The sequence below is a fragment of the Electrona antarctica genome (assembly GCF_951216825.1).
Source record: "Electrona antarctica genome assembly, chromosome: 17".
Taxonomy (NCBI): Eukaryota; Metazoa; Chordata; class Actinopteri; order Myctophiformes; family Myctophidae; genus Electrona; species Electrona antarctica.
The window spans coordinates 21,313,420-21,339,288 of NC_136798.1; the positions used below are offsets into that span (position 1 = coordinate 21,313,420).

The 25,869-nt window shown below is 43.0% G+C and overlaps 4 protein-coding genes across 5 annotated transcripts; 3 read left to right on the plus strand and 1 right to left on the minus strand.

Annotated features, from left to right (window-relative positions):
- Window positions 1-1,634: 1,634 nt before the first annotated feature.
- LOC306941023 (pyruvate kinase PKM-like) lies at window positions 1,635-3,230 on the plus strand (the record flags this gene model as incomplete). Its single annotated transcript, XM_079526326.1, has 1 exon — window positions 1,635-3,230. One exon carries the CDS (start codon window positions 1,635-1,637, stop codon window positions 3,228-3,230), a length of 1,596 nt encoding a protein of 531 aa, XP_079382452.1.
- A 2,888-nt stretch (window positions 3,231-6,118) lies between these two features.
- On the plus strand, window positions 6,119-10,528 carry abracl (ABRA C-terminal like). Of its 2 annotated transcripts, none has more exons than XM_079526708.1 (3): window positions 6,119-6,273; window positions 6,881-6,946; window positions 8,081-10,528. In XM_079526708.1, the coding sequence occupies exons 2-3, from the start codon at window positions 6,886-6,888 to the stop codon at window positions 8,263-8,265; spliced, it is 246 nt and encodes an 81-aa protein (XP_079382834.1). In that variant the 5' UTR covers window positions 6,119-6,273; window positions 6,881-6,885; the 3' UTR covers window positions 8,266-10,528. The 2 variants fall into 2 exon arrangements, with proteins under 2 accessions (XP_079382834.1, XP_079382833.1); XM_079526707.1 differs by lacking the exon at window positions 6,119-6,273 and adding an exon at window positions 6,508-6,677.
- Window positions 10,529-11,635: 1,107 nt separating this feature from the next.
- On the plus strand, window positions 11,636-19,894 carry heca (hdc homolog, cell cycle regulator). Its single transcript, XM_079525795.1, has 5 exons — window positions 11,636-12,109; window positions 14,849-15,866; window positions 17,124-17,290; window positions 18,816-18,970; window positions 19,379-19,894. The coding sequence occupies exons 1-5, from the start codon at window positions 11,941-11,943 to the stop codon at window positions 19,541-19,543; spliced, it is 1,674 nt and encodes a 557-aa protein (XP_079381921.1). The 5' UTR covers window positions 11,636-11,940; the 3' UTR covers window positions 19,544-19,894.
- Window positions 19,895-22,064: 2,170 nt separating this feature from the next.
- mtif3 (mitochondrial translational initiation factor 3) lies at window positions 22,065-25,247 on the minus strand. Its single transcript, XM_079525820.1, has 4 exons — window positions 25,129-25,247; window positions 23,934-24,399; window positions 22,741-22,898; window positions 22,065-22,323 (listed from the first exon to the last, which is right to left on the minus strand). Exons 2-4 carry the CDS (start codon window positions 24,394-24,396, stop codon window positions 22,099-22,101), a joined length of 846 nt encoding a protein of 281 aa, XP_079381946.1. The 5' UTR covers window positions 24,397-24,399; window positions 25,129-25,247; the 3' UTR covers window positions 22,065-22,098.
- Window positions 25,248-25,869: the final 622 nt, after the last annotated feature.

The following is a 25,869-nucleotide window of genomic DNA, read 5'->3' on the forward strand; positions in this document are numbered from 1 at the left end:
TGAATGTCTCTGAAACACTCTGGAACTAAAAAACATCGCATGGATGCACCTGGGACATATCCTCAGTGATGTATCCCAAGGTCATCGGGGTTTCGGGTCTCTCGAACAATCAGTCCCCTCACTCAGGCAACCCAGCCGGGGTGATCAAGTCCCGACTTACGTCCCAGTAGCTACCCTCAATCAGTCCACTAGACAAAGACCAAGGCCACACAATCCGTTGGAACTACTCCGGAACTACTCTGCAGGGACTGGGAGGTACGCTTCTGGAGCATGGAAGGACTAGGCTCTGTGGGTTGACTCCTGTCTGGGCCCCCCTACGTCTCAGCAGGTCCACTCCTGCTCTCTCCAGTCCCAGTCCCAGCACCAGACACTTCATTCAGGAGTGGTCGATTCTTGAGCCGCAATGGTTCTGCAGGCTCCACCTGAGCAATGGTGGTGCTGCAGGCTCCGCTTGCTACTTGAATGGCCCTCCTAAAGGCCTCACAGAGGGTGTGTACTGTGTAGGGCTTCCTCCTCACGGAGGATACAGGCCAACCCATACTGCTCCCGGGGTGCCGTCTACATTCCGGCTGTCACCCGTCTCTCCGGTGGTCACCAGACTATTCCTGGTTGTCATGAGTCACTATAAATAGAATAACTATAGAACTAAAAAACATTGCATGGATGCACCTGGGCTGGGACAGTGATGTATCCCAAGGTCATCAGGGTTTTGGGTCTCTCGAACATCTTACCCCTCACTCAGGGGACTTACAGTACGTCCCAGTAGCTACACTTGATCAGTCCACTAGGGAAAGACCAAAGCCACACAATCTGTTGGAACTACTCCGGAACTACTCTGCAGGAACTGGGAGTTACGTTTCTGGTGCGTGGAAGGACTAGGCTGAAATGACAGATGGATGTACTTTTATTGTAGAGACTCAGTACAAGTCAGTGGGTTGAAATTGAATCAGACAATCCACTCAACAAGGACATGTTTCTGTACAAAGTAGGTTACACACAGAAGTTGTTTTATGAGAACATATGTAGTCGCATCACTGATATATGAACTTCCACAGTTTGTAAATGCACATAAGTATATAAGTTGTACCGGTCTGGCTCACCACTATGCCATTTAGTGTAGTGGCATATGTAATATGTACAAGCTCACAATGCGTCGTGCTGTGGCATGTCGAGCTTGTAGATCAGTTATTTTCACTTTTTCAGCATGCAGTGTAAAATCAGGCATTACGATGGCATCAAAGCCCGCCAAAATGCATTTCAGTCAACAAAATGAACTGTATTTAAACTAATAGAACAGGTAAAACATTTTGGACTAAATAACTTAGACTAAAATTAAATCAAAACTTGCTGTCAAAATCAACACTGCCCTACCCTACTCACTCCTGCTCTCCTTCCACTCCTCCCCTAGCTCTGCCTTTGGGGATATCTAAGTATGGGCATGTGATGTCATTCACAACAGAAACGGCAGGGATCTCCAGCATAGTCTGGGAACACCCACGCTCATGAGTATCCCCATTAATGGCCGTATGACATGCTGATCATCAATAAGTTGCAATGTTACACCTGTAGCCTATATAAGTCTGGTGAGTAACTGCCATATCAATATATTTTAAAATTGCTCCAGTCACGACCAGATGTCTCTGCCAGAGAAACAGAAGCTCTCTCCCTGCATCCAGGCCCAGCAGCTTAATGCTGCTACGGCTGACAACCTTCTGGAACACATGTGCCTGCTGGACATCGACTCGGAGCCCTCCACCGCACGACACACCGGCATCATCTGCACCATCGGGCCGGCCTCTCGCTCTGTGGACATGCTGAAGAAGATGATCAAGGCTGGAATGAACATCGCACGCTTGAACTTCTCCCACGGCTCACACGAGTACCACGCAGAAACCATCAGGAACATCCGCGAGGCCTGTGAGAGCTGTGGACCCGGCAGCGTCCACTACCGGCCCGTCGGCATCGCCCTGGACACCAAGGGCCCCGAGATCAGGACCGGACTCATTAAGGGCAGTGGAACGGCCGAGGTGGAGCTAAAGAAGGGGAACACGATCAAGCTGACCTGGGACGATGCCTTCCAGGAAAACTGCAACGACGAGATCCTCTGGCTGGACTACAAGAACATTGCTAATGTGGTCGATATTGGCAGCAAGATCTACATTGATGACGGACTCTTGTCCCTGCAGGTCAAGGAGATCAGCCATGACCACCTGATGTGTGAGATTGAGAACGGCGGCACCCTAGGCAGCAAGAAGGGAATCAATCTTCCCGGAGCCGCTGTAGACCTGCCTGCCGTCTCAGAGAAGGACGTCAAGGACCTGCAGTTTGGTTTGGCGGAGGGAGTAGACATGGTCTTCGCCTCTTTCATCCGCAAGGCCACAGATGTCCATGAAGTCAGAGCCGTCCTGGGGGACAAGGGCAAGAATATCAAGATCATCAGCAAGCTGGAGAACCACGAGGGAGTGCGGCGTTTCGACGAGATCATGGAGGCCAGCGACGGCATCATGGTCGCCCGTGGCGACCTGGGCATCGAGATCCCCACAGAGAAGGTGTTCCTGGCCCAGAAGATGATGATCGGTCGCTGCAACAGGGCCGGTAAGCCCATCATCTGCGCCACGCAGATGCTGGAGAGCATGATCAAGAAGCCCAGACCCACCCGCGCAGAGAGCACCGACGTGGCCAACGCCGTGCTGGACGGCGCCGACTGCATCATGCTGAGCGGCGAGACCGCCAAAGGAGACTACCCCTTGGAGGCGGTGCACACGCAGCACATGATCGCACGGGAGGCAGAGGCGGCCATCTTCCACAAGCAGCTTTTCGAGGAGTTGCGGCAAAGTGCCCACCTGACCGGGGTGCCCGCGGAAGCCGTGGCCGTGGGCGCCGTGGCGTCCTCGTTCAGCTGCAGTGCCAGCGCCATCATCGTGGTGACCACGAGCGGTACGTCGGCCCACCTGCTCTCGCGCTACAGGCCCCGTGTTCCTGTCATCGCCATCACTCGTAACTCCCAGACGGCCCGCCAGGCGCACCTGCACCGCGGCATCTTCCCCATCTTCTATGACAAGCCCGTCGCCGATGTGTGGAAGGAAGATGTGGACCTGCGGGTCAGGTTCTCCATGGAAATGGGAAAAGTCCACGGTCTGGTCAAGGAGGGAGATCTGGTCATCGTCCTAACCGGCTGGCGCTCTGGCTCCGGCAACACCAACACCATGCGGGTGGTCCCTGTGCACTGAGCCCCCCTGCTGCACCACTCCGAACACGTGGCTTTGTGTGTGCACCCCTGTGACGCCATGTGGCAGCCAAATTTCGTTGACTAAAACTATGATGAAAATGTTCATCGACTACCTTTTTTCACTGAGGAAAACTAAATAAAAACTAAGCTATGATGACTAAAACTAAGACTAATATTATTGACAATTTCTAGTGGAGAAGGGATCCAGTAGAACTAAAAGACAAGTCATTGGTTGCACTCAGAAAATAGCAGATCTACAAGCTCACAGTGCGCGCTGAGGCACGGTGTGAGCTCGTAGATCAGTTATTGTCAGCATGCATCCAAATGTAAAATCAGGCATTATTTACGACAAAATGCATTTTTAGCAACAAAATGAACTGTATTTAGTAGATAAAACCTTATGATATTTAGTCGACTAAACTAGACTAAAGGTCATTTTGGACTAAAATATTACTAGAACTTATCAGACTTTTTATTCAAAAGACTAGAAAAGGACTGACAGATAATGAGATCTCCATTTAAGGGCATGAAAGGGACAAGGACTGATATACAGAGATCTATCGGCATATCAGCATACCATATCTTAATAGGCCTTTACAATATATGGTCTGCCCATATATTGTCACACCCAATCTTAAAACCCACCTCTTTTGACTACATGTTAGCACATAGCACTTGCCCTAGCCTCGATGACCTTACAGGCGTATGCAAAGGCTTAATTTATGTAATTTAGATAGCATTTTATGTAGACATAGCACCCTACGTATATAATGTATACGCATAGTTTCATAGATATTCCGCTTAGCTTGCTTATGATTCTTGATGACTTTCTATGTATTTGATGTATTATCATGTGTTGTTCTTGCTTACTTACTGTAAATCGCTCTGGATTAACCCTAACCCTAAATGCCTAAATTGTAAAGTGTAATTGTAAATGTGTATAAAAAGGACAATTAATGAACAAAAAATACATTTTATATTCAGTTACCTGAGATTTGGCTAAACCATAGGTCAATAGGGTCATATACATAATGTAAAGCATTGATTGATTGATTGATTGATGATTGAAGAATGTATTAACAGTTTGGAGAATTACAGTACATTTCAAGCACAACTCAATACAAGACTGTTAACTGTGGAAAAGCATTACACTTGTTCACAATAGGATCCACCATGTTCAATTCATCATAACATTTAGAGACGTACAAATATACACTTCTACATAGCCAAAAACATGAAATCATCATAGAGGAGGTAAAAAGGGAAAAAACATATACAGGGAGGGGAAAAAGGGGTGGGTGGGGGATTCAGATTTTACGGGGGCCGGTTTCGAATTGCAGCAGGTGCCCTTTGAGAGCGGTTTTGAAGGAGTCAAGGGATTCATATGTCTTAATGACTGTTGGTAGGGCGTTCCACATTTTGGTGCCGAATCTGGGTTGCACATGATTTGTTGAACTCCCTCTGGTGTTGTGGGTGTGGACTTCGTTGACATTAAGAAAGTATTTAGACAGGTACATGGGTATCTTGGTGGTGTATCGAATCTTGTGGACCAGACCCATTGCAAGATGCTGTACTCTGTCGTCAACCCTAAGCCATTCCAGCCTGTCAAAGTGGGCAGGGGTGAGGTGGGTTCGGGGAGTGAGGCCAAGTAGTAGCCTGACCAGTTTGTTTTGGGAAGTCTGGTCTGGAGCCTTGTTTTAAGGGCCTTAGAGGTGCGGTGGTACCAAGAGGTTAGGGTCTTCAAGGTGTTTTTGTTGACCAGTGAGGAGATCCTGTATACTAAGGAATCTTGTTCTTTGGTTGACTTTTTTGATTATGTTGGTGGCTATTTTATCACCGGAAAGATTTGCTCCAGGCTCCAGGATGGAACCTAGGTAGGTAATTTCATCTTTTCGTGTTATAATATTGTCACCCATGCACTCTAACCAAGAAGACATCTGCCTTGCTGAGATTACTATTTTATCCAAATTCAGTTTTATTTTTCCCAGGTGGTTTGTTACCAGCGAGCCAGGTGCAGATTCTACCAAGTTCAGAGTTGAGGGCCTTTTCAACCTGCAGTTTGTTCCTGTCCGAGACCAGCAGTGCTGAGTCATCTGTAGGAACAAGTTGCAGTCACAAGCTGATGTCATGTCGTTTACATATATTAGGAACAGTAAAGGCCCTAGTATGCATTCTTGTGGAACGCCACAGCTCACTGGGAGGGGAGGAAGACAGTGTTCCGTTCACCTCCACCATCTGTCCGCCATTCCGTTTCAGGAAGACCGAACCTTGTGTTATTCTATGGCTTGTTTCTTTACTTTTAATGGTAATAACTACCCTATGTCACTTATTTATTTTTACATATTAAATCCACAGTTTATAGGCATTAAGCTCCCAGCAGCCATTGTGGACACCATCTTGAAAATTATGCCTTTCCAGAATTTAAGATTTTCCTAAAATGTTATGTTATTTAGCAATTTTAACACACCCAGTAACAGAATCCATTTTTATTCTATAAATTATTTGGGGTTTCAACTATATACTCTAAGAGGTTTCAACCTGACTTATCTAATATTGGATTGATTGCATGCAAATAGACCACTAGGGGGCGAGCCCAATTCGTTTGCGATGATTTTTGATACCTAACACAATTTTGCCTGGCTCCAGCCTCTGGCTCCGGCCATAGCAGCCCTGAATCGCTAGCCACGCCCATTCAAAAATATGTTCTGATTATGAATAATGAAGTGAAATGAAAATTCAGGCTGATCGAGCCGAGGCACCTGAATGTCGACAGGCTGAATGTTTGACACCATGCCAAAAATCTAAAACTTCGATTTTCGCGAATTCCCTCCCAGCTAGCATACTCTCCTCCCACTCTTTTTTTTTTTTAAATTATTATTATTTTACTTCCTCCCAGAGCCAGTCTCCTCCTACCCGTATATGGACATGGGTCACGTTGACGTCACGACTCACGAGTACACAATCTCCACCGCACCGCTGTCGTTGGCTCGTTTTGCCAGTTCCACTGCATCTTTTGTGACAACAACCGAGACCATTGCAGTCAGGTAAATACGTATTTTAAACTATCCGTGCTTTAGTGCTCTAGTGTAAATTATTCAACCACCATAATGTTTTAAATTGCTGACTTTCTAATTCTATTAACAACATTGTTTCAGTATTCGTCCTCCCTATGGAACCCGCCCCGTTGGTTCAATGATTGCTAATCAGCAATTCAGCATGCTATTGTAATCTAACATCACCACTTTTTGTCACCCGTTCATTCATATTTATCCCGCCCAGGCGCCGACAGTTTAGTATAACATTGTTCCATTAAAGAAGTTCCATTATCCGTCACAAATCGATCAGGAACAATCTGTCTTCATTGTATGCGGTGCATCCACTTCCGCATTGATGTCTCAGTCTCCTCACGTTGTAACACGTTAAATGAATTACCTCAGAATGAGACTGTGTATGTAGCCTGTTAAATTGCTGTTGCTCAACTTGCTCAGAGATTTCAGCAATTCCAATTACATTCACACATACCTCCTTAACACTTAACACACTCCCGTGCTTAGTGATATAAATTATTGTTTCATATGTTGACAAAGCAAGCTTTCTTAAACGTCTTGAATTCTTTGCTTACAGTAATCTTGATTTTTATCACCTGTATAGTAACCATGAATGTCCAACATGAAATATCTTTGCTTGTGGAAGAGATTCAGCGTCTTGGCAGCAAAAGTAAGTTTGTGATACAATTTTCATCTATCGTCATAAAAGTAACTATAACATTACATGCCCAATTCTCATCTACCTGTATATTTGTCATTCTTGGATATATTCTGTAAAATCTTCACAGATGTGGGTCCAGTTGATCTTTCGAGTCATACTCATAACTAATGACCACATTTTCACAATAAGTTGATTGCGTAAGTTACAAACCAAGACCACTGTGGTGTGGCCCAAAGCTATTTATGTGGGCCAACCATTAGTATAATCTGGTATATTATGGTAAAACCTTTCTTTTAGCAATTACCGTAAGTCATTTGAAATCATCACAAATTTGATTCTTCTTCCTCATTATTGGCTTGGTGACAAAACAGGAAGGCATCATGGCCTGGACTGTGTACAGTCCATTGCCTTTTGTGGCAAGGCCATTGTCCATTGTTGCTTCTCTCTCTTCACTGATGCTTGTCATATAGTCAGTGTTCAGCTTTGACTACATCTTCTCTTTCTGCTTATGCTCTCTCTCTCACACACATGTGCAAACCCTCAACCAGTCTGAGCAGCTCTCATGGTTGTTTATAAAACTCCATCGTCTTGCTGTTTGACACATATCAATTGATTGATTGAATAATTTATTAACAGTTTGGAGAATTACATTACATTTAGGCACAACCCAATACAAAGACTGTTAACTGTGGACGACACCGGCATAAACCATTACACTTGTTTACAATAGGGTCCACCATGTTCAATTCATCATAACATTTAGAGATCTACAAATATACACTTCTATATAAAAAAAAAAGGGGAAATCATCATAAAAGGAGGTAAACTGGGAAGAAACAAACAGTGAGTGGTTTTGAAGGAATATGTCAGGCTACAGCCTAGGTGCCCGGACTTCTACGCCAGCGGGCCGAGCCCATCCTGTCTGTCTTGCTTATTTATTTCCACTGCACTAGCCTAGAGGTGAGCATATTTGAGCTGATTTCCCAGTACCCTCAGAAATCAGACAGATTTGTGTCACAGTAATATGCAGACAGTAAAAAAGAAAATACAGTAACTAAGCTACTAGCTTTGTCAGTTCGCATGTGGCTCAACTAATAAAGAAGAATAAATAAATAAAGAAAACTATTTAAAATGTCATTTCAGATGCGGATGGAAAAACATGTGTAAAGTTTGGAGTTTTGTTCAGTGACGAGAAATGTGCCAACCTGTTTGAGGCCCTGGTGGGAACCCTGAAGGCTGCCAAGAAGAAGAAAGTGGTGATGTTCCAGGGAGAGCTGCTCCTCCAGGGCGTCCACGATGACGTAGATGTCATTCTGCTCCAGGACTGAGACCAGCACGTGGCCGTCAGACCGCACCCGGCAGATCTGGCTCAAATGAAATCCTCTCAAATACTTTGAGCAATCGTCTGTGAGAGTGCCAAAAAGCAGACCTACTGTAATGCTTTCTGGTATATCAATATTTTGCTGCAGGTAAACACTGAAAGGTGCTGAAATGCTGTGTCAATGAGGTCTGCAAAGATCAGTGCATGTTAATTTGTACATAAAATGTGTCAATTGCCAATGAAAGGATTGCCATTATAGATTTGTCTAACTTGCGTTATGGGAAAAGCTCAGTATTTGCATTCAAGTATAATGGACAAGCAGCTTTGACAACAAAGCACTTGCACTATTTTCCATTACTGCATTAATGACATGATTATTTTTTTGCTCACCATGCCTGACACACTATTGCAGGAAAACAATTACAGCATTTGAGAGTATTTTACAAACGGATCTGCCTTTTATGCCCCTATTGTTGCCGGAGATCACATGTGCAAATATGATGACTGTGGACAGTTTCAAGTGTTTTGGTGGCCTTTACCACATCACCCACACATGCAAAGCTCAACTAGAACCATTTATTTGCCAGCATAAGGTGGCAGGGGGTTAGGGGCTGAATGACAGCCATGTGTTTTCAAGTGATGAAAAAAACAATAATAATTGGGCTCTCTATCTCTCAGGCATTGCCATTCCATCAACCAAAAATGTCAGCCAAGCATTTTGATATACTTTTAGGACTGCAGATGCACCTGTCCAGAATTTAACATTTTGTATAATGCATACATTATAGTATTTTTTTGTTGTGTGTGTGTGTGGCCAGGGTTGGAATGGAATTGTACTATTTGTACTAAATGCCTGCCTCGTGCCCCAATGTTGATTATGGTGTGGAAGGGTGGATACGATGCATACAGCACAATATTTAGACTAGGTTTTTAAGAAATAAGTAAATCTGTGTTGTACAAATTTCAAACATACCTTAAGGGCTTAAAATCCAAAATGATTGTACTCTTTGTATGCTTTTCTGCAAGCCAAACTCTAAAATTCATAGGATAGTGGTGTGAGTCCACTGTTAATTAGTAAGTGGCATCAAAAGAGGCACTTCAATTTATTGTTTACATGGATCATACCTACTACCTCTTGTGGACTTTGTAATATGACATTCCTAGGCCAACTCCTTTGAAATTAAAAAATAATAGGATTTGCAAGTGTTTTTCAAACAGACTTTTCCACATTTAAATTTTGTATTCATGCTATTGTCATACAGTGCTTTTTAGCCCGTCGTTTTATATATCTACATGTCTTTCTCTACTAATCATACTCAACGTTGCCTTTGTATGTCCAGTGCAATACTACAGGGAAGTTGGTTTTGTTATGTCTCTCAGGACTTGATTACCACAACCAAAATGTTTAATTGGCCTGTGACTTCAGTTAGACGTATTACTTAGAACACAAGAAGTATATTTAGAGGTTCATTGGTATTTGTGTTATTTTTTGTTTCACACTTTGTGTGGTAGGCCTATGTTTTAAAAGGCATACTCGTTCCATTTTTTTGCCTATTTTTGAGTTTGGATTGTTGCTTTGGGTTAATTTTTCTCATAGCAGTCGAGATGTTGCTCTCCAAATAGTGATGATGTTGGCACGGATAGGATGCAGTTTAAATCAAATACCATGGCCAATATATCATTGAACCAATACCAAATATCTTCACCATTAAAACTTAATTCGTATTTATATTTTAGTTTACCACAAGAAATGCAATTGATTATAACAGTGGAATGAGGTCAGACATGCTGAAATCAAGATTATTCTTTTTTACATGAAACCAGCATTCAACATTACATTTTCATTTGCTGAACCCAAAGGAAATGGCTGTGATTATGTAGGATCCAGGTTCAGGACTCTGGGGTTATCAATGTAACCATCTAACCTGATGAGGGAAGTAGCAGTATGGAAAGCTGTGTACAGAGACTAAACACCAGAATGAAAGTTAAATGGTTTCAAGCTTGTGATCTATGAATTTAGCTGTTGTACTTCTTTGGATAAGGTCTGTAGCCTGAGGGGGGAGCTTTGTTTGCACATAACATACAGAAAGACATGAGCCCTGCAACTTAACATTCTCAAGACATTTCTCAGATAGCCTACATTGCCTGCTTGTGTGTTTGAGTGTGATGTGAGTCCATTGTTGTCTTTTGGATTGGCAGTGACACAATTCCTAAGAGAATGGAGATTTCCATTAAGTGTGGTGGTGGGATACACTTCAAGGAATAAAAACTTGAAACTTAAAACTACTTTGATGTGTGGTTCATCTCGTCTTTGCACATTATGAACAAAACCACATTTTCAACTAGTATTCAGGGTGAACATGACCAAGAACAAGAAAAATTAAGAGATAATTGAGTCAAGAACTGATCCTGTCTAACAAAATATGCAGTAGGCTGTGGCGATGGTGTTATATAGCCTGCCCTAAGACATACCCACTTGGAATGGGAAATAGAGGGTTGGAAATGGAGTTGGAAGTGTTTTCTTGTGTGTAACTTTGTAATGCTACTACTGCCATTTGTCATGTGATCTACCTGCACAGCCTTTGTGATCTACTGGATCTACCTTTTTGGGCACCATCTCCTCTGGTCAACAAAAACACCTTGAAGACCCTATAATAGGAGCCCTATAGTACAAGGTTTATTCTTCGCATGCACCTCCTGGTACCACAGCACCCCAAAGGCCCTTAAAACAAGGCTCCAGACTTCCCAAAACAAACTGGTCAGGTTACTACTTGGCCTCACTCCCTGAACCCACCTCACCCCTGCCCATTTTGACAGGCTGGAATGGCTTAGGGTTGACGACAGAGTATAGCATCTTGCAATGGGTCTGGTCCACAAGATTCGCTACTCCACCAAGATACCCATGTACCTGTCTAAATACTTCCTTAATGTCAATGAAGTCCACACCCACAACACCAGAGGGAGTTCAACAAACCATGTGCAACCCAGATTCGGCACAAACAAGGGACTAAATTAATTTCGCTCCTATGCCACCAAAATGTGGAACGCCCTACCAACAGTCATTAAGACATGCGAATCCCTTGACTTCAAAACTTACCTCCTCTATGATGATTTCCTGATTTTGGCTATATAGACGTGTAGGCTATACGTCTCTAAATGTATGATCAAGTGAAAATGGTGGACCCTCTTGTAAACAAGTGTAATACTTTATGGTGTCGTCCACTCACAGTTTACAGTTTTGTATTGAGTTGTACAGTTGTACTTGAAATGTACTGTAATTCTGCAAACTGTTAATAAATACTTCAATCAATCAATAGAGTCGCTTATAATAAGCCGACATGGCAACACATCAGCTAGCGTCAGGGGGAGGTGCCCCTGCGTCTTACGTCACCGCGGGCTTGTGGAAAACAGCGTCTGACCGATTCTTGAGCAGGAATCAAAACAAGACATGGACACGCCTTCTCTCGGATAGGTTACCTTACAGACTGCTGTCACAAGTGCAGAAAAGCTAGATTGTGATTTTATTGAAACCATAAATACCACCACATTCACAATCGAGAGAAAGAAAACTGCAGCGTCTCTAACGGAAAGGCGAGAAGCCCCGACATGGAATCCACAGAAATGTTAGACGCTGACAGTTGTTGATAGTGGCTTACTGGCTTTAAATAGTGATATCTGTAAAATGCCCAACCAGAAGAGCAACAAGGGGAAGAAAAGCAAGCGCACCAACAGTAGTGGAGATGAGCAAGAAAATGGAGCCAGCAGCGCGGCCGCAACAGGAGGCGCAGCCGCGGCGGCAGCAGCACCACTGGGGGCGACGGCTGCACCTCGAAACGAACGCACTTTGAGTGGTAAGACAATCACGATGGTGGGCCTGGGCCATAACTGCATACCTGAATAAGTTCTTGTTCTTGGTGGGTGTTTGCATTGCAACGCTACGTAGGCTAGTAAGGTTACTAAAGATCAATTTACTCTTGGAGGGAGGGTGTCTCGAACAATATGCCATAATTGGGCAGGATTGAATGTCAAATGCGGCTGTCCGCTGACCGACATCTTTCGAACGTGGCTACAAGGCCCGTGCAGTCAAGTGTGCAATGTCTCTTCTTCGTGGGGTTTTTTGGCGGTTGACATCCAAATAGTTGCATTAGCAATGTCTCGTTTTCGTGACGTGCACATTATGTGCAGTTTTTTGGTAGTGGCCTCGTCGCCCAAGGCGTCATTCTAACATCCTCACTGCTTGTCTGCGCACTCAAGTTCAACTTCAAACACAGTCAAATCCTCAGTCAGCGCTGCTAAAGCTGCAACAACCCGGAACTTATTGCAGCAATGCATCGGCTACATGACGCTGTTTAAACCAAAATGTTTGGTATAATAATATGTTATAACTTAAACATGTGCAGCCAGTGGTGAGATGATCTCCCCTTGAGAAATGTAGACTCGGACACCTGTCTAGTGGTTGACCAGCAGTACTGTCTGAAAACCCCAAATGTGCATATCACAAGACATGAAACCTACGAATTGCACCTTTAATTTAACTCTGATAGTGTACACATGGATCATCGTTTGTGTACCCTATCGTTACATGTGGATGAATTAACACAGACTGTGTCCATTCTACACTACAGGGATTGCCTCGTGAGTCAGATAAGCAGCACAGGCATTATTGTATTAGGTTTGTGTGTGTGTGTGTGTGTGTGTGTGTTATCTTTAGACACGCCCTCAACTCTCCCCTATCACTCAGGCTAGGCTAGGCTGGCATCACACCTAGGTGACTTTCTTCTGTGTGGCCTCATGTCAAGAAAGTGATACATGTAGGGTAGGCTAAACAATGTTCTTTGAAAAGGTTGCATATTGCTTATCCTTTGATGTCCATATTTTACAGTTCATCCAGTGTTGGAAGGGTCAGGTGCACTGAAGTGCAGTGAAGCAAGCAGTTAGTCCCTGCTTGCTTACAGATGTACTATAGTTGTTGTTGTAGGTAATGTATGCAATATTTGTAGGTGGTACTGTATATATTACACAGTAGCCTACAGCAGGTAGGTAGGTGTATATTGTAGGTAGGCTAGGCACTGTTGTAGGTTCAGTTCTGTCGATTTTAGATGCGATTGTAGCCTAGGTACTGTATATTGTAGGTAGGCTACTGCATATTTTACAGTAGGCACTGTCTGTTGTAGGTACTGTTCTGTTGGCTACATTTTACTTATGATTGTAGCATAGCTACTGTACAGTAGATAGTGAATACTGTTTACAGTATATTGCTGCATGCTAGTCTGTACTGTTGGTAGATAGATGTAAGGGTAGAGTGAATTATAAAAAATATAATTAAGTAAAAGTGGAAGCAACAATATGGCCTCTGCTTTGTCATGAAATATTTCCCAAATTCATTTTTTTTAAGTAAGCCCAAATCCAGAAGGCCCAGTCGGAAGGGCAGAGGTCAGAACAACGCGCCACAGAGATAGTGGACCGATATCATTATAAAAATGTATTGTGAGTCGTGACTACATACAGGATCAGTGGTAGTTTACTCATTTATTACTATTAATAGTATTGTAATTAATGATTAAACAAAACGTTAGTGCTGTTGTTGTATTAACTTTGTGCAGTAATTAATTTGATCACTTCTAGTACTGTAGTAACCCCTTCTGCTGGTTACTTCTTCAGGTTAGTCGCCGGTGATGTGGCTTCAATGAGTGGACAATTGAGATAGTTGGCTGCCGTTGGTGCCTGTTCTCTGGGACACCTCTCCCCATGGCGTTCTATGCCACCAATTGGGGCCAGGTTTTGCCGTACTGGAGGCCAGTCGGGAGTGAAAAAGTGGTGGGCTCCGGTGGTCGGCTGGTGGGGAGTCTGGGGACCAGGTCGCAACCAGGTCGTTGAAGATATTTGGCTTTTGTTGGGGGGAATTTGTGACCTTTTACTGTAGTACAGTTTTGTAGTTATGTAATTGTACCCCAGGAATCAAAAGTAAGCTTCTTAATTGTGCATGGTTAGTGATCAATAAAAGAAGAAATCAAATGAAATGCATCCTTTTATCAGTGCCATTGTTAGAATCTAAGTGCTGGATTCCAATGTTGTCTAGGAATGTTGTAATGAAGGCATACTTGATGTGATATCACACCCAACAATCTTTAAAAAAAATTAGCATCATTAGTAAAAATATGTTAATCAACCTCTTCTCTGTGATCCACCCTTAAAACAACGGTGAGGCACACAGTAAACATGAATATTTTGTATGGGTTTTATTTGATTATGTGCAGCATGGAGAAATGTACACAGTATATATACACACACACACACACACACACACACACCTTCCATTCAAACACAGGACGATATAGTAATGTTAAATTGACAAATTAGGTTAATTACTATATCATTCTTTCTGAAGAGCAGTACATTTGATCATCCAAAGCTTAAGTCTTGCATGAAAACAGAAACACAGCTCCACCAGTATCGTGGTTATAGGAATCTGTCATCTGAATCTAAAAGCGTTTGAACTGTTCAGTTTCTCTCTTCTCTCACTTTTACGCAAAATTTAGAATTTGGCTTTCTAATTGACATTCCCACTCTCCTGTGTTTTACTTATACAGAGGCCCCTTGTGCGACCCCTCTGTTGTGCAGCCTGGGCCGTGCCATCAACCTGGAAAAAGATGACTACCAGCGTGTTCTGTGCAACAGCGAGATCTGTCCCTACGGCAATTGGCTGCACCTGCAGTGCTTCTATGAGTGGGAGAGCTCCATCCTAGTCCAGTTCAACTGCATCGGCCGGGCACGCTCCTGGAACGAGAAGCAGTGTCGGCAGAACATGTGGACTAAGAAGGGCTATGACCTGGCTTTCCGCTTCTGCTCTTGTCGCTGTGGACAGGGACACCTGAAGAAAGACACAGACTGGTACCAGGTCAGACGCATGCATGACGACCGCAAGAAGAAGCCGGGGGACAAGAGTTTGGCCAAGACCGTGGGCTTGGGGTCCGTCGACGGCCCCCCTGAGGAACCCAAGAAAAGCAAGCCACCTGGGGGTGTTGGAGGAAAGATGGCCCACAGGGCCTCTAGCCAGGAACTGCCTCGGCGGCAGTCAGTGGACCGTCAGAACTCTACAGAGAGAGGAGGACTGTTCAACCTGGGGCCTCCACAGAGGTCTCCCTGTGACTCCCCGGGACAGTCCCCTCCCACTGGCTTCACGTTCTTTTCCCCCGCCCCGGCCGCTGCCTTTGGAGCGGCACTGGGAGGCAGTGGCGGTGGAGGCTCACGGAGCTCCCGCCACCTGGGAGAGTTCCTCAAATCAGCCGTGCATCTGGAGCACCAACGGAAACACCTGCTGGCAGGAGGAGCCCTTGCTCGGAGTGCCGGCTGCTCCACAGGAGCCGGCGGTGGAACCCACCTGGATCCCAGCTCCGTTCTCCCTCTCTCTTTGTCCTTCGCCCTCCAGCTGCCCCACCGGCTCACCCACGGCGGGGTGGGAGACAGTGGACACCCTCACCCAGTGCAGTTCCTCAAGAGGCTGGACCTCTCAGAGCTGCTCACACACATCCCTCGCCACAAGCTCAACACCTACCATGTCCGCATGGAGGATGACGCGCAGGCTGGCCAGGGAGAGGATCTGCGTAGGTGTGTAAGGACAGGTGGTAGGGCAGCCAGCAGCATGTGTATTAGTTTCCCTCTATGAGTCGTCATTCAGTTCAGCAGTATTTGAACGTTTCCTGTCATTTATAACATTCCAGTGTGGTATTAGATCAAGTTGAAATGATCACAATGACAATTTGAGCCCCCAGGGGATCATACTTGGTGCCGTCCTTTTTTCCCCCTCTACTCCAAATTTATTTGGCAGAAATAACCAATATACAAGCACATAGCAACGCATTGTGAGCTTGCCGATGACATGCCCAGAATAGGGATTCTAGGGTTCATGTGGTTATAGTACTTTCATGCTGAGAGCGTTTTTTCATGCAATTACAGTACTGTATTTTACACCAAAAGATATTTTTTGTGTGCATTCACACAAAACAAATATTATGCAGCAATAAAGTGGCATAATTTGCCGAATGGGAACTCATCTTCATATCATTTAGTCACCACGCTCATAATAATGAACAATTGCTTTACAGAAATGTGTTATACTGCAGTTAGTTAAAGTATAGTAGTATAGTAGTAGTAGTTATATATCTTATCTTATTTACCCATGATATGGAAGGCAGCAGATGTGAGATGTTTTTGCTTTTGCTTGTTTATTGTAGGAATTAACAGCCAGTTAACAGAATGTGCCAAAGGGTTTAACCCCCATGGAAACAGTGTCTCACACACATGTTCTGTGTGAAGAAGAAAAAGGCAGCAATAACCTTCAACAATAACATAAACTTTAGTTGTTGGGGTATTTGTCACATCTTGCACATAATTGAAAAGTTCCTTTTGCATTTAACCTATCCCAGGGGTGCTCACACGTTTTTGACTTGAGAGCTACATTCAAAATGACCAGCACAACAAGATCTAGTCATCTCTCTCTCTCTCTCTCGCTCTCTCTCTCTCTCCCCCTCTCCCTCCCCTGACCTATCCCAACTATTATGGACAGTTGGCAAATTTATACAGTGCCCTGGGAACAGTTCGGGGTTAAGTGTCTTGCTCAGAGACACTTCAACACTAGGCGCATAGTCTGCATATCATATGGACATGATATGGAATGAGTTTTTTTTAATTGTATATTGTAGGAATTCTCCGATCTTCAATGACCAAGTAGCAGAATGTGCCACAGGGATAACCTACGTAAACCATGGCTGCATTATGTATTCAAACGTGAAGACTAGAGACATCGGATCTTCCACTGGTGTTTCCAGTTTCCACTACCCTGAGGTTGTTACTCTCACCCTCCAGGTTTATCCTGTCGGCCCTCAGTGCCAGTCAACGGAACGTGGTCAACTGTGCCCTGTGTCACAGGGCCCTGCCAGTTTTTGAACAGTTTCCCCTGGTGGACGGGACCCTGTTCCTCAGCCCATCACGCCACGACGAGATTGAGTATGACGTCCCTTGCCACCTTCAAGGTCAGCATGGGATTCAAGGTCACCTGACACTTGTGTATTTATCAATCAGAACAGAATTATTTACAACGCCACAGCAGGTGGCACCAAAAACTTAAATGTAAACCTTTTTTATGTCATGCTCCATATGAGCCTGAGAACTGTCTGTCTCCATGCATGTCCCCACAAAAGTAGACTTATCACAGAACAGATCAGATCATGTTGCCTACTACAGCTTACCACATAGCCAATCTCCATGGGCATTGTTATCAATGTTGGTACACAAATCTTGTGTTGGCATGTTAGCACATCATTCATGTGTTGGCATTGTTCAGGATATGTTAGTATACTGTATAGCCATTGTAATAGGATGAAGGAAAGCAATAATCCCCCCACAGTAAAACAGGAGAAATGTTTTAATTTGAATATGTAGGCTTATTGTAGGGATCCAAGCCAGTTAGCCTGATAACTGCTAATTAAATTACCCAATTTAGCTGTATGAAAGCCTTCAAATGCACAGGGAAGACAGTCACACCATTATTAGACTGTGCCTGTTATAACTATTATGTTCAGTTTCTATGCAATGAGTCACTGTTTTGTTTTCATAAAGAAGACAGACAGATTAATTAATTTGTCACTTCATTTTGCTTTGTTTTTTAAAATAATGTTTAAAATGCGGGCTAATAACTAAATGTTATTTGAATCTGTTACATACATTAACAACATGTGTACATGTATTTGGACAAATAAATTAGGACAACAAATGAGGCTTCTTTGATCTACTCATACTGTATTTAATTGCATGATCAGTAATGCATAATTATATCATTCATTAGTTGAATGAATAATAATATACAGTAGAATAATTATTCCTTGTGTACTTTTGTCTCGGTGAATGGAGCAGATGAATGAACATATTTGAATAACAATCTATTCTTAGAAATGGTACTTTGATTGTAATGTAGTGTTGATTTGGCAATGGATTATATTATTTTAAAGGGGGAACGGGCCATGTTTATTTTTTAATTTTATTTAAACGGACCAATTAGAAATCGATCGTTGGAAAGCTACGGGTGCATGTGTGTCCGCCTGTCTGGATATTTAACTCACGAGGAAGTTATAGACTGATGATTGTTTGGATAATGATTATTTGTTGGGGAAATGAAAATGCAGTTACTGTATAGTACTGGCCTGGGTAGCACTTCTGCTTCTGTGTCAGTTTTCTAGGTGTATTTACCAGGACTGAAGATTAAATATACGAACAGCTGACCAATCAGCGCAAGCTCAAAGTGTCACTGCACAATGATCTGTTTTGTGACCTCGCTGCGGCCGATTTGACCATCTTTATGACTAAAAGCTATGGGTATGTGATAAACAAATGATCACCCAGCATTTGTTGCCATCAGTAACCAACCTCGGCTGCATCAGCTCAAGCTTATACGCCAGCCCTCAGTTGGATAACCTCAGCCAATGAAATGCCAGAGTCATAACTGTATTTATCCTATCTTGTCTAACATTTTGACTGTTGACTGTTTTTCATTGTTAACAGGTAGACTCATGCACCTTTATGCCATCTGTGTGGACTGTCTGGAAGGAGTCCATAAAATAGTTTGCATCAAGTGCAAGTCGCGGTGGGATGGCAGCTGGCACCAACTGGGCACCATGTACACATATGACATATTGGCTGCTTCACCATGTTGCCAGGTACATACAGTACAACGTGTGTGTGTGTGTGTGTGTGTGTGTGTGTGTGTGTGTGTGTGTGTGTGTGTGTGTGTGTGTGTGTGTGTGTGTGTGTGTGTGTGTGTGTGTGTGTGTGTGTGTGTGTGTGTGTGTGTGTGTGTGTGTGTGTGTGTGTGTGTGTGTGTGTGTGTGTGTGTGTGTGTGTGTGTGTGTGTGTGTGTGTGTGTGCGCGTGCGTGCGTGAGCACCTGTTAATCTGTTGTAGATAGATTGTGATTGAGCTTAACCCTATTTTGTAGAACAGTATATAGACAAGAGTTTAGCAGTAGAGTTTTGGTATTTGTGATCAACTGACATGGTGAATTGAATGCATGAAGCATCTGCAATGAATGACAAAAAACCTCCCATCTTTTCCTCCCTGTAAACATAGGCCCGCCTCAACTGTAAGCACTGTGGTAAGCCGGTGGTAGACGTGCGTGTGGGGATGCAGTACTTCTCTGAGTATAGCAACGTCCAGCAGTGCCCTCACTGCGGCAACCTGGACTACCATTTCGTCAAACCCTTCTCCTCCTACAAAGTACTCGAGGCTTATTGACAAATGTTGTGCATGCATGCTAGTTCAGTTTTTTCTTCTTTGTTTACTTGTCTAGGCTAAATTACTTATTTTCTTCAGGCCATACCACGCTTTGAATGTTTTTGTTTTGTCAAACCGTTTCTTTTGTATGTATGGGGGAAGAGTATGACTCTTAATTTTAAAAGTCCCAGAGCAGTATGTTTAATCTCAGTGGGAGGTGTGGCTTGCCAGTAAAGGATGTGGAACCTGCACTTAAGCAAACACATTTAGCTGTGACAAGTGAATGTGAATCTGTATGCCAAATTTGCTTTTTGGTTTGTTTGTTTTTTACAAAAAAGGTGAAAATAAATGGGAGTAAAGGAGAGAATGATACGTGCTGCTCTTTTCATTGCATCATCTTTACCAAAATGGAATTTACATTGTATAGTGCATGTATCTGTCTTTCTCGTTCTTGCACTTTAACTCATGCACACACACATGCAGGCAGCAGAATATATTAGAATATATTAATCTGATTACGATCAAAATCAAGAATGTTGCAAAACAATTAAAACTGCTTGTGCTAAGGCTTATTTATACATTGTTGCATGACCCTTTTTTATGAATTGCACTCATACAATTTGTAGTTACGGTTGTCATTTAGTAGTAACAGGAAGTGGGGAGAGGTGTGAAAATACTGACATAATGGAAGTAATGATTGAGCAGTTGCCTGATTTATACTTTGTTGCACACCATGCGCTGTGAGCTTGTAACCATTTCTGGTGCAAGTCACCAGCATGCAAATAAGTATAAATCACCCTTTAGGATACAGAAAGCACACAACATTCATCTTTCGGAACAAGCATAAAAAGTGGTATAAAGGTATATTGTTCAACACTGGTATATAAATATACTGCATAAATATAACACTGTATTAGTGAGGCTTGTGTTGCACTCAAAAGGGGTTGCAATTTACAAAACGAGGCCTTCACTTTCTAAAGTGCACAACCAAGCCTTGGGAGTGGTTTCACCAGGCTAAGTCAGACCAACATTTTACTTAATTTCAGTGAATTATTTATGCAATTGGACTGTGCACTCCGTACAGTCAACATTCACTGCCAAAGCATATTCTTATTGTAGGACAATAAATAATCCGTAAACATTTTGAGGGATGATAAATCCACTCAAACAATGTGAAACAATAAAGAGCATATATATTGCATTCTAAAAAATAAATGCACTCTGTCTCTGACAATGTTTCTTTGTCTGGTGGTTCACCAATCGTTGGATGAAGTTTACATGAATACGATTCTGTTTGTTGGTCTGTCTAGCTACGGTAGGCTGCTGCAGTGATTAATAAATGATGTGTTGAAAAGGTCAAGGCCACGGTCAAGGTCAAAATCAAGAACAGATAGACAGATTTTAATTAAATGTGGTGGGAATGATCAATAGGAAGAAATGATTACCTTTTGGGTTGAAGAAATTAAAGGATAAGGTCACGATGAAGGGTGACAGACACACACTCAGACATTGTCAGAATTATAGTATGATGATATAGTATGATAATATTTGGACAGCTGACAGTAGGCTCTCCTCACTCTTAATTTTTTTTTTTAATTCAATTTAATTTATTTGATGCTGAAGTAGGCCTTAATTTCAAAGTTTTTATATTTAAATGAGATGAAGAAAGTCACCACTCGAACCACACATTTCTCTGCGAATGGTTTTAATACTGCATGTACATGTCGACAGGTGTGTGTAGGCTAAAGAGGCTTTAGGGAAACAGGTTTGTGTATTCATGCAGGAGGCCTTACGTGCGCAATGAGGACAGGTATGGCTGTGCTCTAGTCTAGGTTGTGTATTTCTATGTTTGACAGTGTTTCCCAAAAAAGGACATAGTGGCAGCCAATTAGGCCGCACACAGGCTTCATGTGCGGCCTAGAGGGCATAACTCTTACCCCATGGTGTAAGAGGTGTCCTTTGGGAAACTGGGCCATTTTCTGCAAGTTAGTTAAAATAAGACTATGCAGGGAGGGTAATAAAGACTACATCACCTAAAAAACATCACAAATGTCCTAGCCTACCCATAGATCATATCACCTCGTATTCTCGCTTACATTTCTCTTTTGTATTGTTCATTCTAGCTATTGGGAATTCAAAGGAGGTTGAACCTGTTTTGAGTTCTTGCTGCAATGATGAAACCTGTCTGTATTAATCATAACTGTGCTTTGGTGACATCCTGTGGTCAAAGTGTTTATCACCAATGAGACAACCAAGTCTGTTAAGGGCTGTTCTATCCATTCTCCAAGTTTTGCAAAAACAAATCCTACAAAGGCAAGTACCAGAGCATTCCCATGGCAATATCATGTATGTGCTCTGGTACGGAAGCTGTGAGTGTGCCACGCCCATACAAGTGCATTAGACACAAGCAGATCAGGAAAGAATAGACCAGATGGATATTTTGAAGATGATATGAGCAACCAAAATTATCCCATGTAATACCACAATGAACAAAATCAGTTTCTTATTTTTCTGAGTCTTTCAACAAACACAGAAACCAAAGGAAAATGTATTATTTTATTTTGTACAATAACTCATTATTGTATAGTGTCTTTGCCTTCAGGTTTCTCATCTGATGCTTTAGGCTGGTCAGGCTGCATGATTGAGTCCTCATACTCGTTCTTTTCCATTTGGGCAAGTTCCTTGGCTGAAGGTGGCCGGACTATACATACAGCAGCCTTGCCATTACGGATGACTTGTGGCTTGGAAACAAATCCCACCATCATTTCCATTTGTTGCACCATCTGCTCCAGAGTTGAGTCCTGTAGTTTCAAAGACACAAAAACTTGAGATTAGACTATTCTGAAGGCTGTTCAATTGTACAGCTTTGATGGTTTCAGTTATGCCTACTGCAACACGATGGTGTTGCTCACTGAAAATAACAGATTTCCTCTTAAAAACACAATTATTTTTGGTGAGCACCTTTGCAAAGTATTTAGGATTTAGAGAGGTCTGGGACCACTCAGCCTGGTAAGTCTGGGATGTGTGTCTTTTAGCTGTTTCTTAGCTTCTTTCTCATCTGGATGCGATGGATGGAATATGTCACTGGTAATTAATCACCACTGCTATGGAAAACTGCCTGACAGCGAAGCCATTTTCTTCATTTGATCAATACCTGACACCAATGTCTGCCTGTAGCCTTTCTCTTTCAGTTCTAACTGACCAAGTTATTTTCTCACCAGTGATATTGCGGATTCTGAGCGTGCACGTCCCGACCGTAGGATGAGTTTCACATGATTCTTCTTGTCCAGCCATGACTGGACTTGTTTCATCTTGGTTATGAGGTCATGGGGGGCGATATCAGAAGAAAACGTGAGCTCCTTCACCGACAAAGGCCCTATGGATAAAGAGCATTTTCCGTTTCACCAATCTGGGAACCCATTTGGTAATATATATATATATATATCTCCTGAATGATTGGCAGTTGTTAATGGAGATGAAATGATGTGTCAGTGAGGTATGATTTGAACCAGGAGAGGGCAGTGTCTGAATCCAAGGGTGGATTTGAGGTGTGAGATGAGTATGAAATGGCCTCTGTATGGTATCAAAAGCACCCCAATCAAATGCTATCATGCATTGAATGGGATATTATTACGTTTAATCGGACCATTTATCAAAAGGTCAAGGAGGATGAGGATGTTGAGTGAGCCAGTGTCAGAGGAGAGCAGGAGTTCATTTGTTACTTTGATGAGGGAAGTGTCTGTACTGTGTTGAGGTTGTTTGTTTCCAGGTATGCAGTGATTTGTGTAGCGACAACACATTCCAGGATAATTGACACTTCCTCCCTGGTGCTTCTGTGTGTATTCCTACTAACAACACTACATGTTTACTTAAGATATTACCATTTAAAAAACGAGGTTCTCTTCTCAGTCTCAGTGTGTGTAATTTGAGTGATCTGGGAGAGCCTGCTGTACTTTGAGGCCTACATTGCAACACTTACACTACCCTATATTGCCACACAGCCCTGTAGGTTTGCATTTTACAACATCTGGAAGATCAGACTCTTCCTCACTGAGGAGTCTGCCAGTCCTAATCCAAGCCTCAGCCATCTCCAGGCTCAACGATTACTTACTACAACTTATATGTAAGTGTATGTAAGTACAGTGCAAGGAATGAGTGCATTCGCCATGTACTTGAAGGAAGCCTAATCCAATCACTCTTAGATTTTCTCCAGTTTATCCCTGAGTTTAAGTTTACCCTATTGTTGTAGGATTTTTGGTTTATTTAGCCTTATTGGGGTTAATTCACCCCATGGCTCCATTTAAAAAAAGAATGTATGTATGTCTCCAGAGATAGGTACTGTACTTTATCCTATATATTTGCTCTGGGAATGTCCCAGAGAAGGTTCCAGGAGGGAAAGTACACTACACACCTGCCTTTTCTTTCTGTTTCTCCCGCAACCTCAGCTGTTCTTCGTGGATCTGTTTGCCGCTCATCAGCTGGTAGACGGGGGGATCAGACTTATCACTGAGCAGCACCAGCTTGAGGCCCTGCTCATCCATGATCCTGATGACGTCCATGCGGTGCATGGTGCCCAGGTTCTCACCCATCTCGCTGATCACCTGCAGCTGACGATGTTGGATCTTACGTCCGACATTGTTGATGGTGACACGAGCCCGCGGGTCCTGCTTTTTCTTTTTTTTCGCCGTGGCAACCTCATCTACATCATCCACTGTAGTGGAGAACAGAGACCATCGCCAAGAAGGTGCGATCACATTACGCCTCACGTTACATAATAGATATCTGGATGGTGCTCTCTGAGATCCAGAGCTGCTGCCAGCACACACACCCCTCACAGCTTGGCGCAGTACCCACCTCAGGCAGCCTGCAGACATAACCTGGACCAGCAGAGACAATTATGTTGAAAAGTGCAAACATCACTTAAACATTATGCCAAACTAAAATACCATATTTATCAAGGTACTGTATCAAAATTCAAAAGCGTGGGATTGCCACAACAGTGTAAAGATTTCAACTTGGAATTGTAAATCCATTACTGTCTGCAAGTGTCTAAAAACTCACTTTCAAATGAGAACCTATGAAGGTCAAGTAACTATGGCGACCTATCAAATATACCCATACGTTTCAATGAATTGAATACAGGACCCCAATATGGAAACAAGCACAGTGCTTTCTTATGTTAAATCCTGGCTCTTAGAATTGTATTTGTATTAAACTGTACTGTACTCTTCTGTGCTTTTTTGCAAACTGTTATTACAGTATTAAATGGGCTGTCTTTACACAGTTAAAATAAACTCAAAATCCATATGATCACTCGATGAACCTCGACAAATGACAGTGACGTACAGTATCTGGCCAGAAGATAACGTGGACAATGGAAAATCAGCTTGATTGGCTTGCATAGAAATAATGTCTGAATTCTGGTTTTGAGTGGATGTTCTTGGCTTTGTACAGTGTGTCGCTTGTTGAGTACAGGCATGTCATTCAATAAAGTCTCATAGTCTCTAGGCAAATGCACCGATTATACTCCCGTTTTATAAGTTCCTGCAAAATGAATCAGCTATAAATGTTCAGCCTCGTCCCGGTTATAAAATACGAGCGCTTACTGTTGTGGTAGGTCAAAGTCGTATGTCCATGATGCTCGTGTGTTGTTCCCGTCTTCTTCTTCTTCTTCTTCTTCTTCAAATTCATGGCAGACTAGCTTAACGTAAGCGCTCTGCTGCCCTCCACAGGTCATAATAGTTGATCATCTCTGTCTGCCTGTCTGTCTGTCCACTTGTTCACCACCAAGTGTCACTGTTGCACAGCCTAACACACAGACACTGACACACACAGGCCAGGGAGGTGGGCTTGTACAGTACAGTACAGTACAGTACAGTACAGTACAGTACAGTACAGTACAGTACAGTACAGTACAGTACAGTACAGTACAGTACAGTACAGTACAGTACCACTCACTTCAGACGGGTCTGATTTTTGTATTATTATTATTTATGTTTTTGTTCCTGTTTTGTTTTTTCCTAATTAAAAAAGGGTGATTGTGCCACTTTAGTAGGTCGTTCTCAGACGAGCCCTCCATCGTCGCTTCCAGTCATCCCGGTTCTCAGTTTGTTGGTACTTTGCGCTCCTGTGTCATTCTTGAGTACATCCATGTATGTTAGTGTGGGACGTCCTCGTGATTGATGCTAGTCTCATTCTCCTCTTTAATAATGATGTTAAGTACTGCACACAATATTCTGGTGTAGCACCTGTCAAGACTTCTGTAGGGTTGGCTTCAGGCCAGGGTCCAACATTCACAGCATACGGTACCTTAGAAGAACAGACTCTACTGTTGCATAGAAAATGCT

What these genes read in the sequence shown, in the direction of transcription:
- abracl (XM_079526707.1), top strand. Translation starts at nt 6,653, where the DNA reads ATGAATTACCTCAGAATGAGACTGT. An exon ending in TTACCTCAGAATGAGACTGT is followed by an intron (nt 6,678 to 6,880) that starts GTATGTAGCCTG and finishes TCACCTGTATAG; the next exon opens with TAACCATGAATGTCCAACAT. An exon ending in TCAGCGTCTTGGCAGCAAAA is followed by an intron (nt 6,947 to 8,080) that starts GTAAGTTTGTGA and finishes ATGTCATTTCAG; the next exon opens with ATGCGGATGGAAAAACATGT.
- heca (XM_079525795.1), top strand. Translation starts at nt 11,941, where the DNA reads ATGCCCAACCAGAAGAGCAACAAGGGGAAGAAAAGCAAGCGCACCAAC. An exon ending in AAACGAACGCACTTTGAGTG is followed by an intron (nt 12,110 to 14,848) that starts GTAAGACAATCA and finishes TTACTTATACAG; the next exon opens with AGGCCCCTTGTGCGACCCCT. An exon ending in CTGCTTCACCATGTTGCCAG is followed by an intron (nt 18,971 to 19,378) that starts GTACATACAGTA and finishes CTGTAAACATAG; the next exon opens with GCCCGCCTCAACTGTAAGCA.
- mtif3 (XM_079525820.1), bottom strand. Translation starts at nt 24,396, where the DNA reads ATGTCTGCAGGCTGCCTGAGGTGGGTACTGCGCCAAGCTGTGAGGGGT. An exon ending in GAAACAGAAAGAAAAGGCAG is followed by an intron (nt 22,899 to 23,933) that starts GTGTGTAGTGTA and finishes CTTTATCCATAG; the next exon opens with GGCCTTTGTCGGTGAAGGAG. An exon ending in CAGAATCCGCAATATCACTG is followed by an intron (nt 22,324 to 22,740) that starts GTGAGAAAATAA and finishes TTGAAACTACAG; the next exon opens with GACTCAACTCTGGAGCAGAT.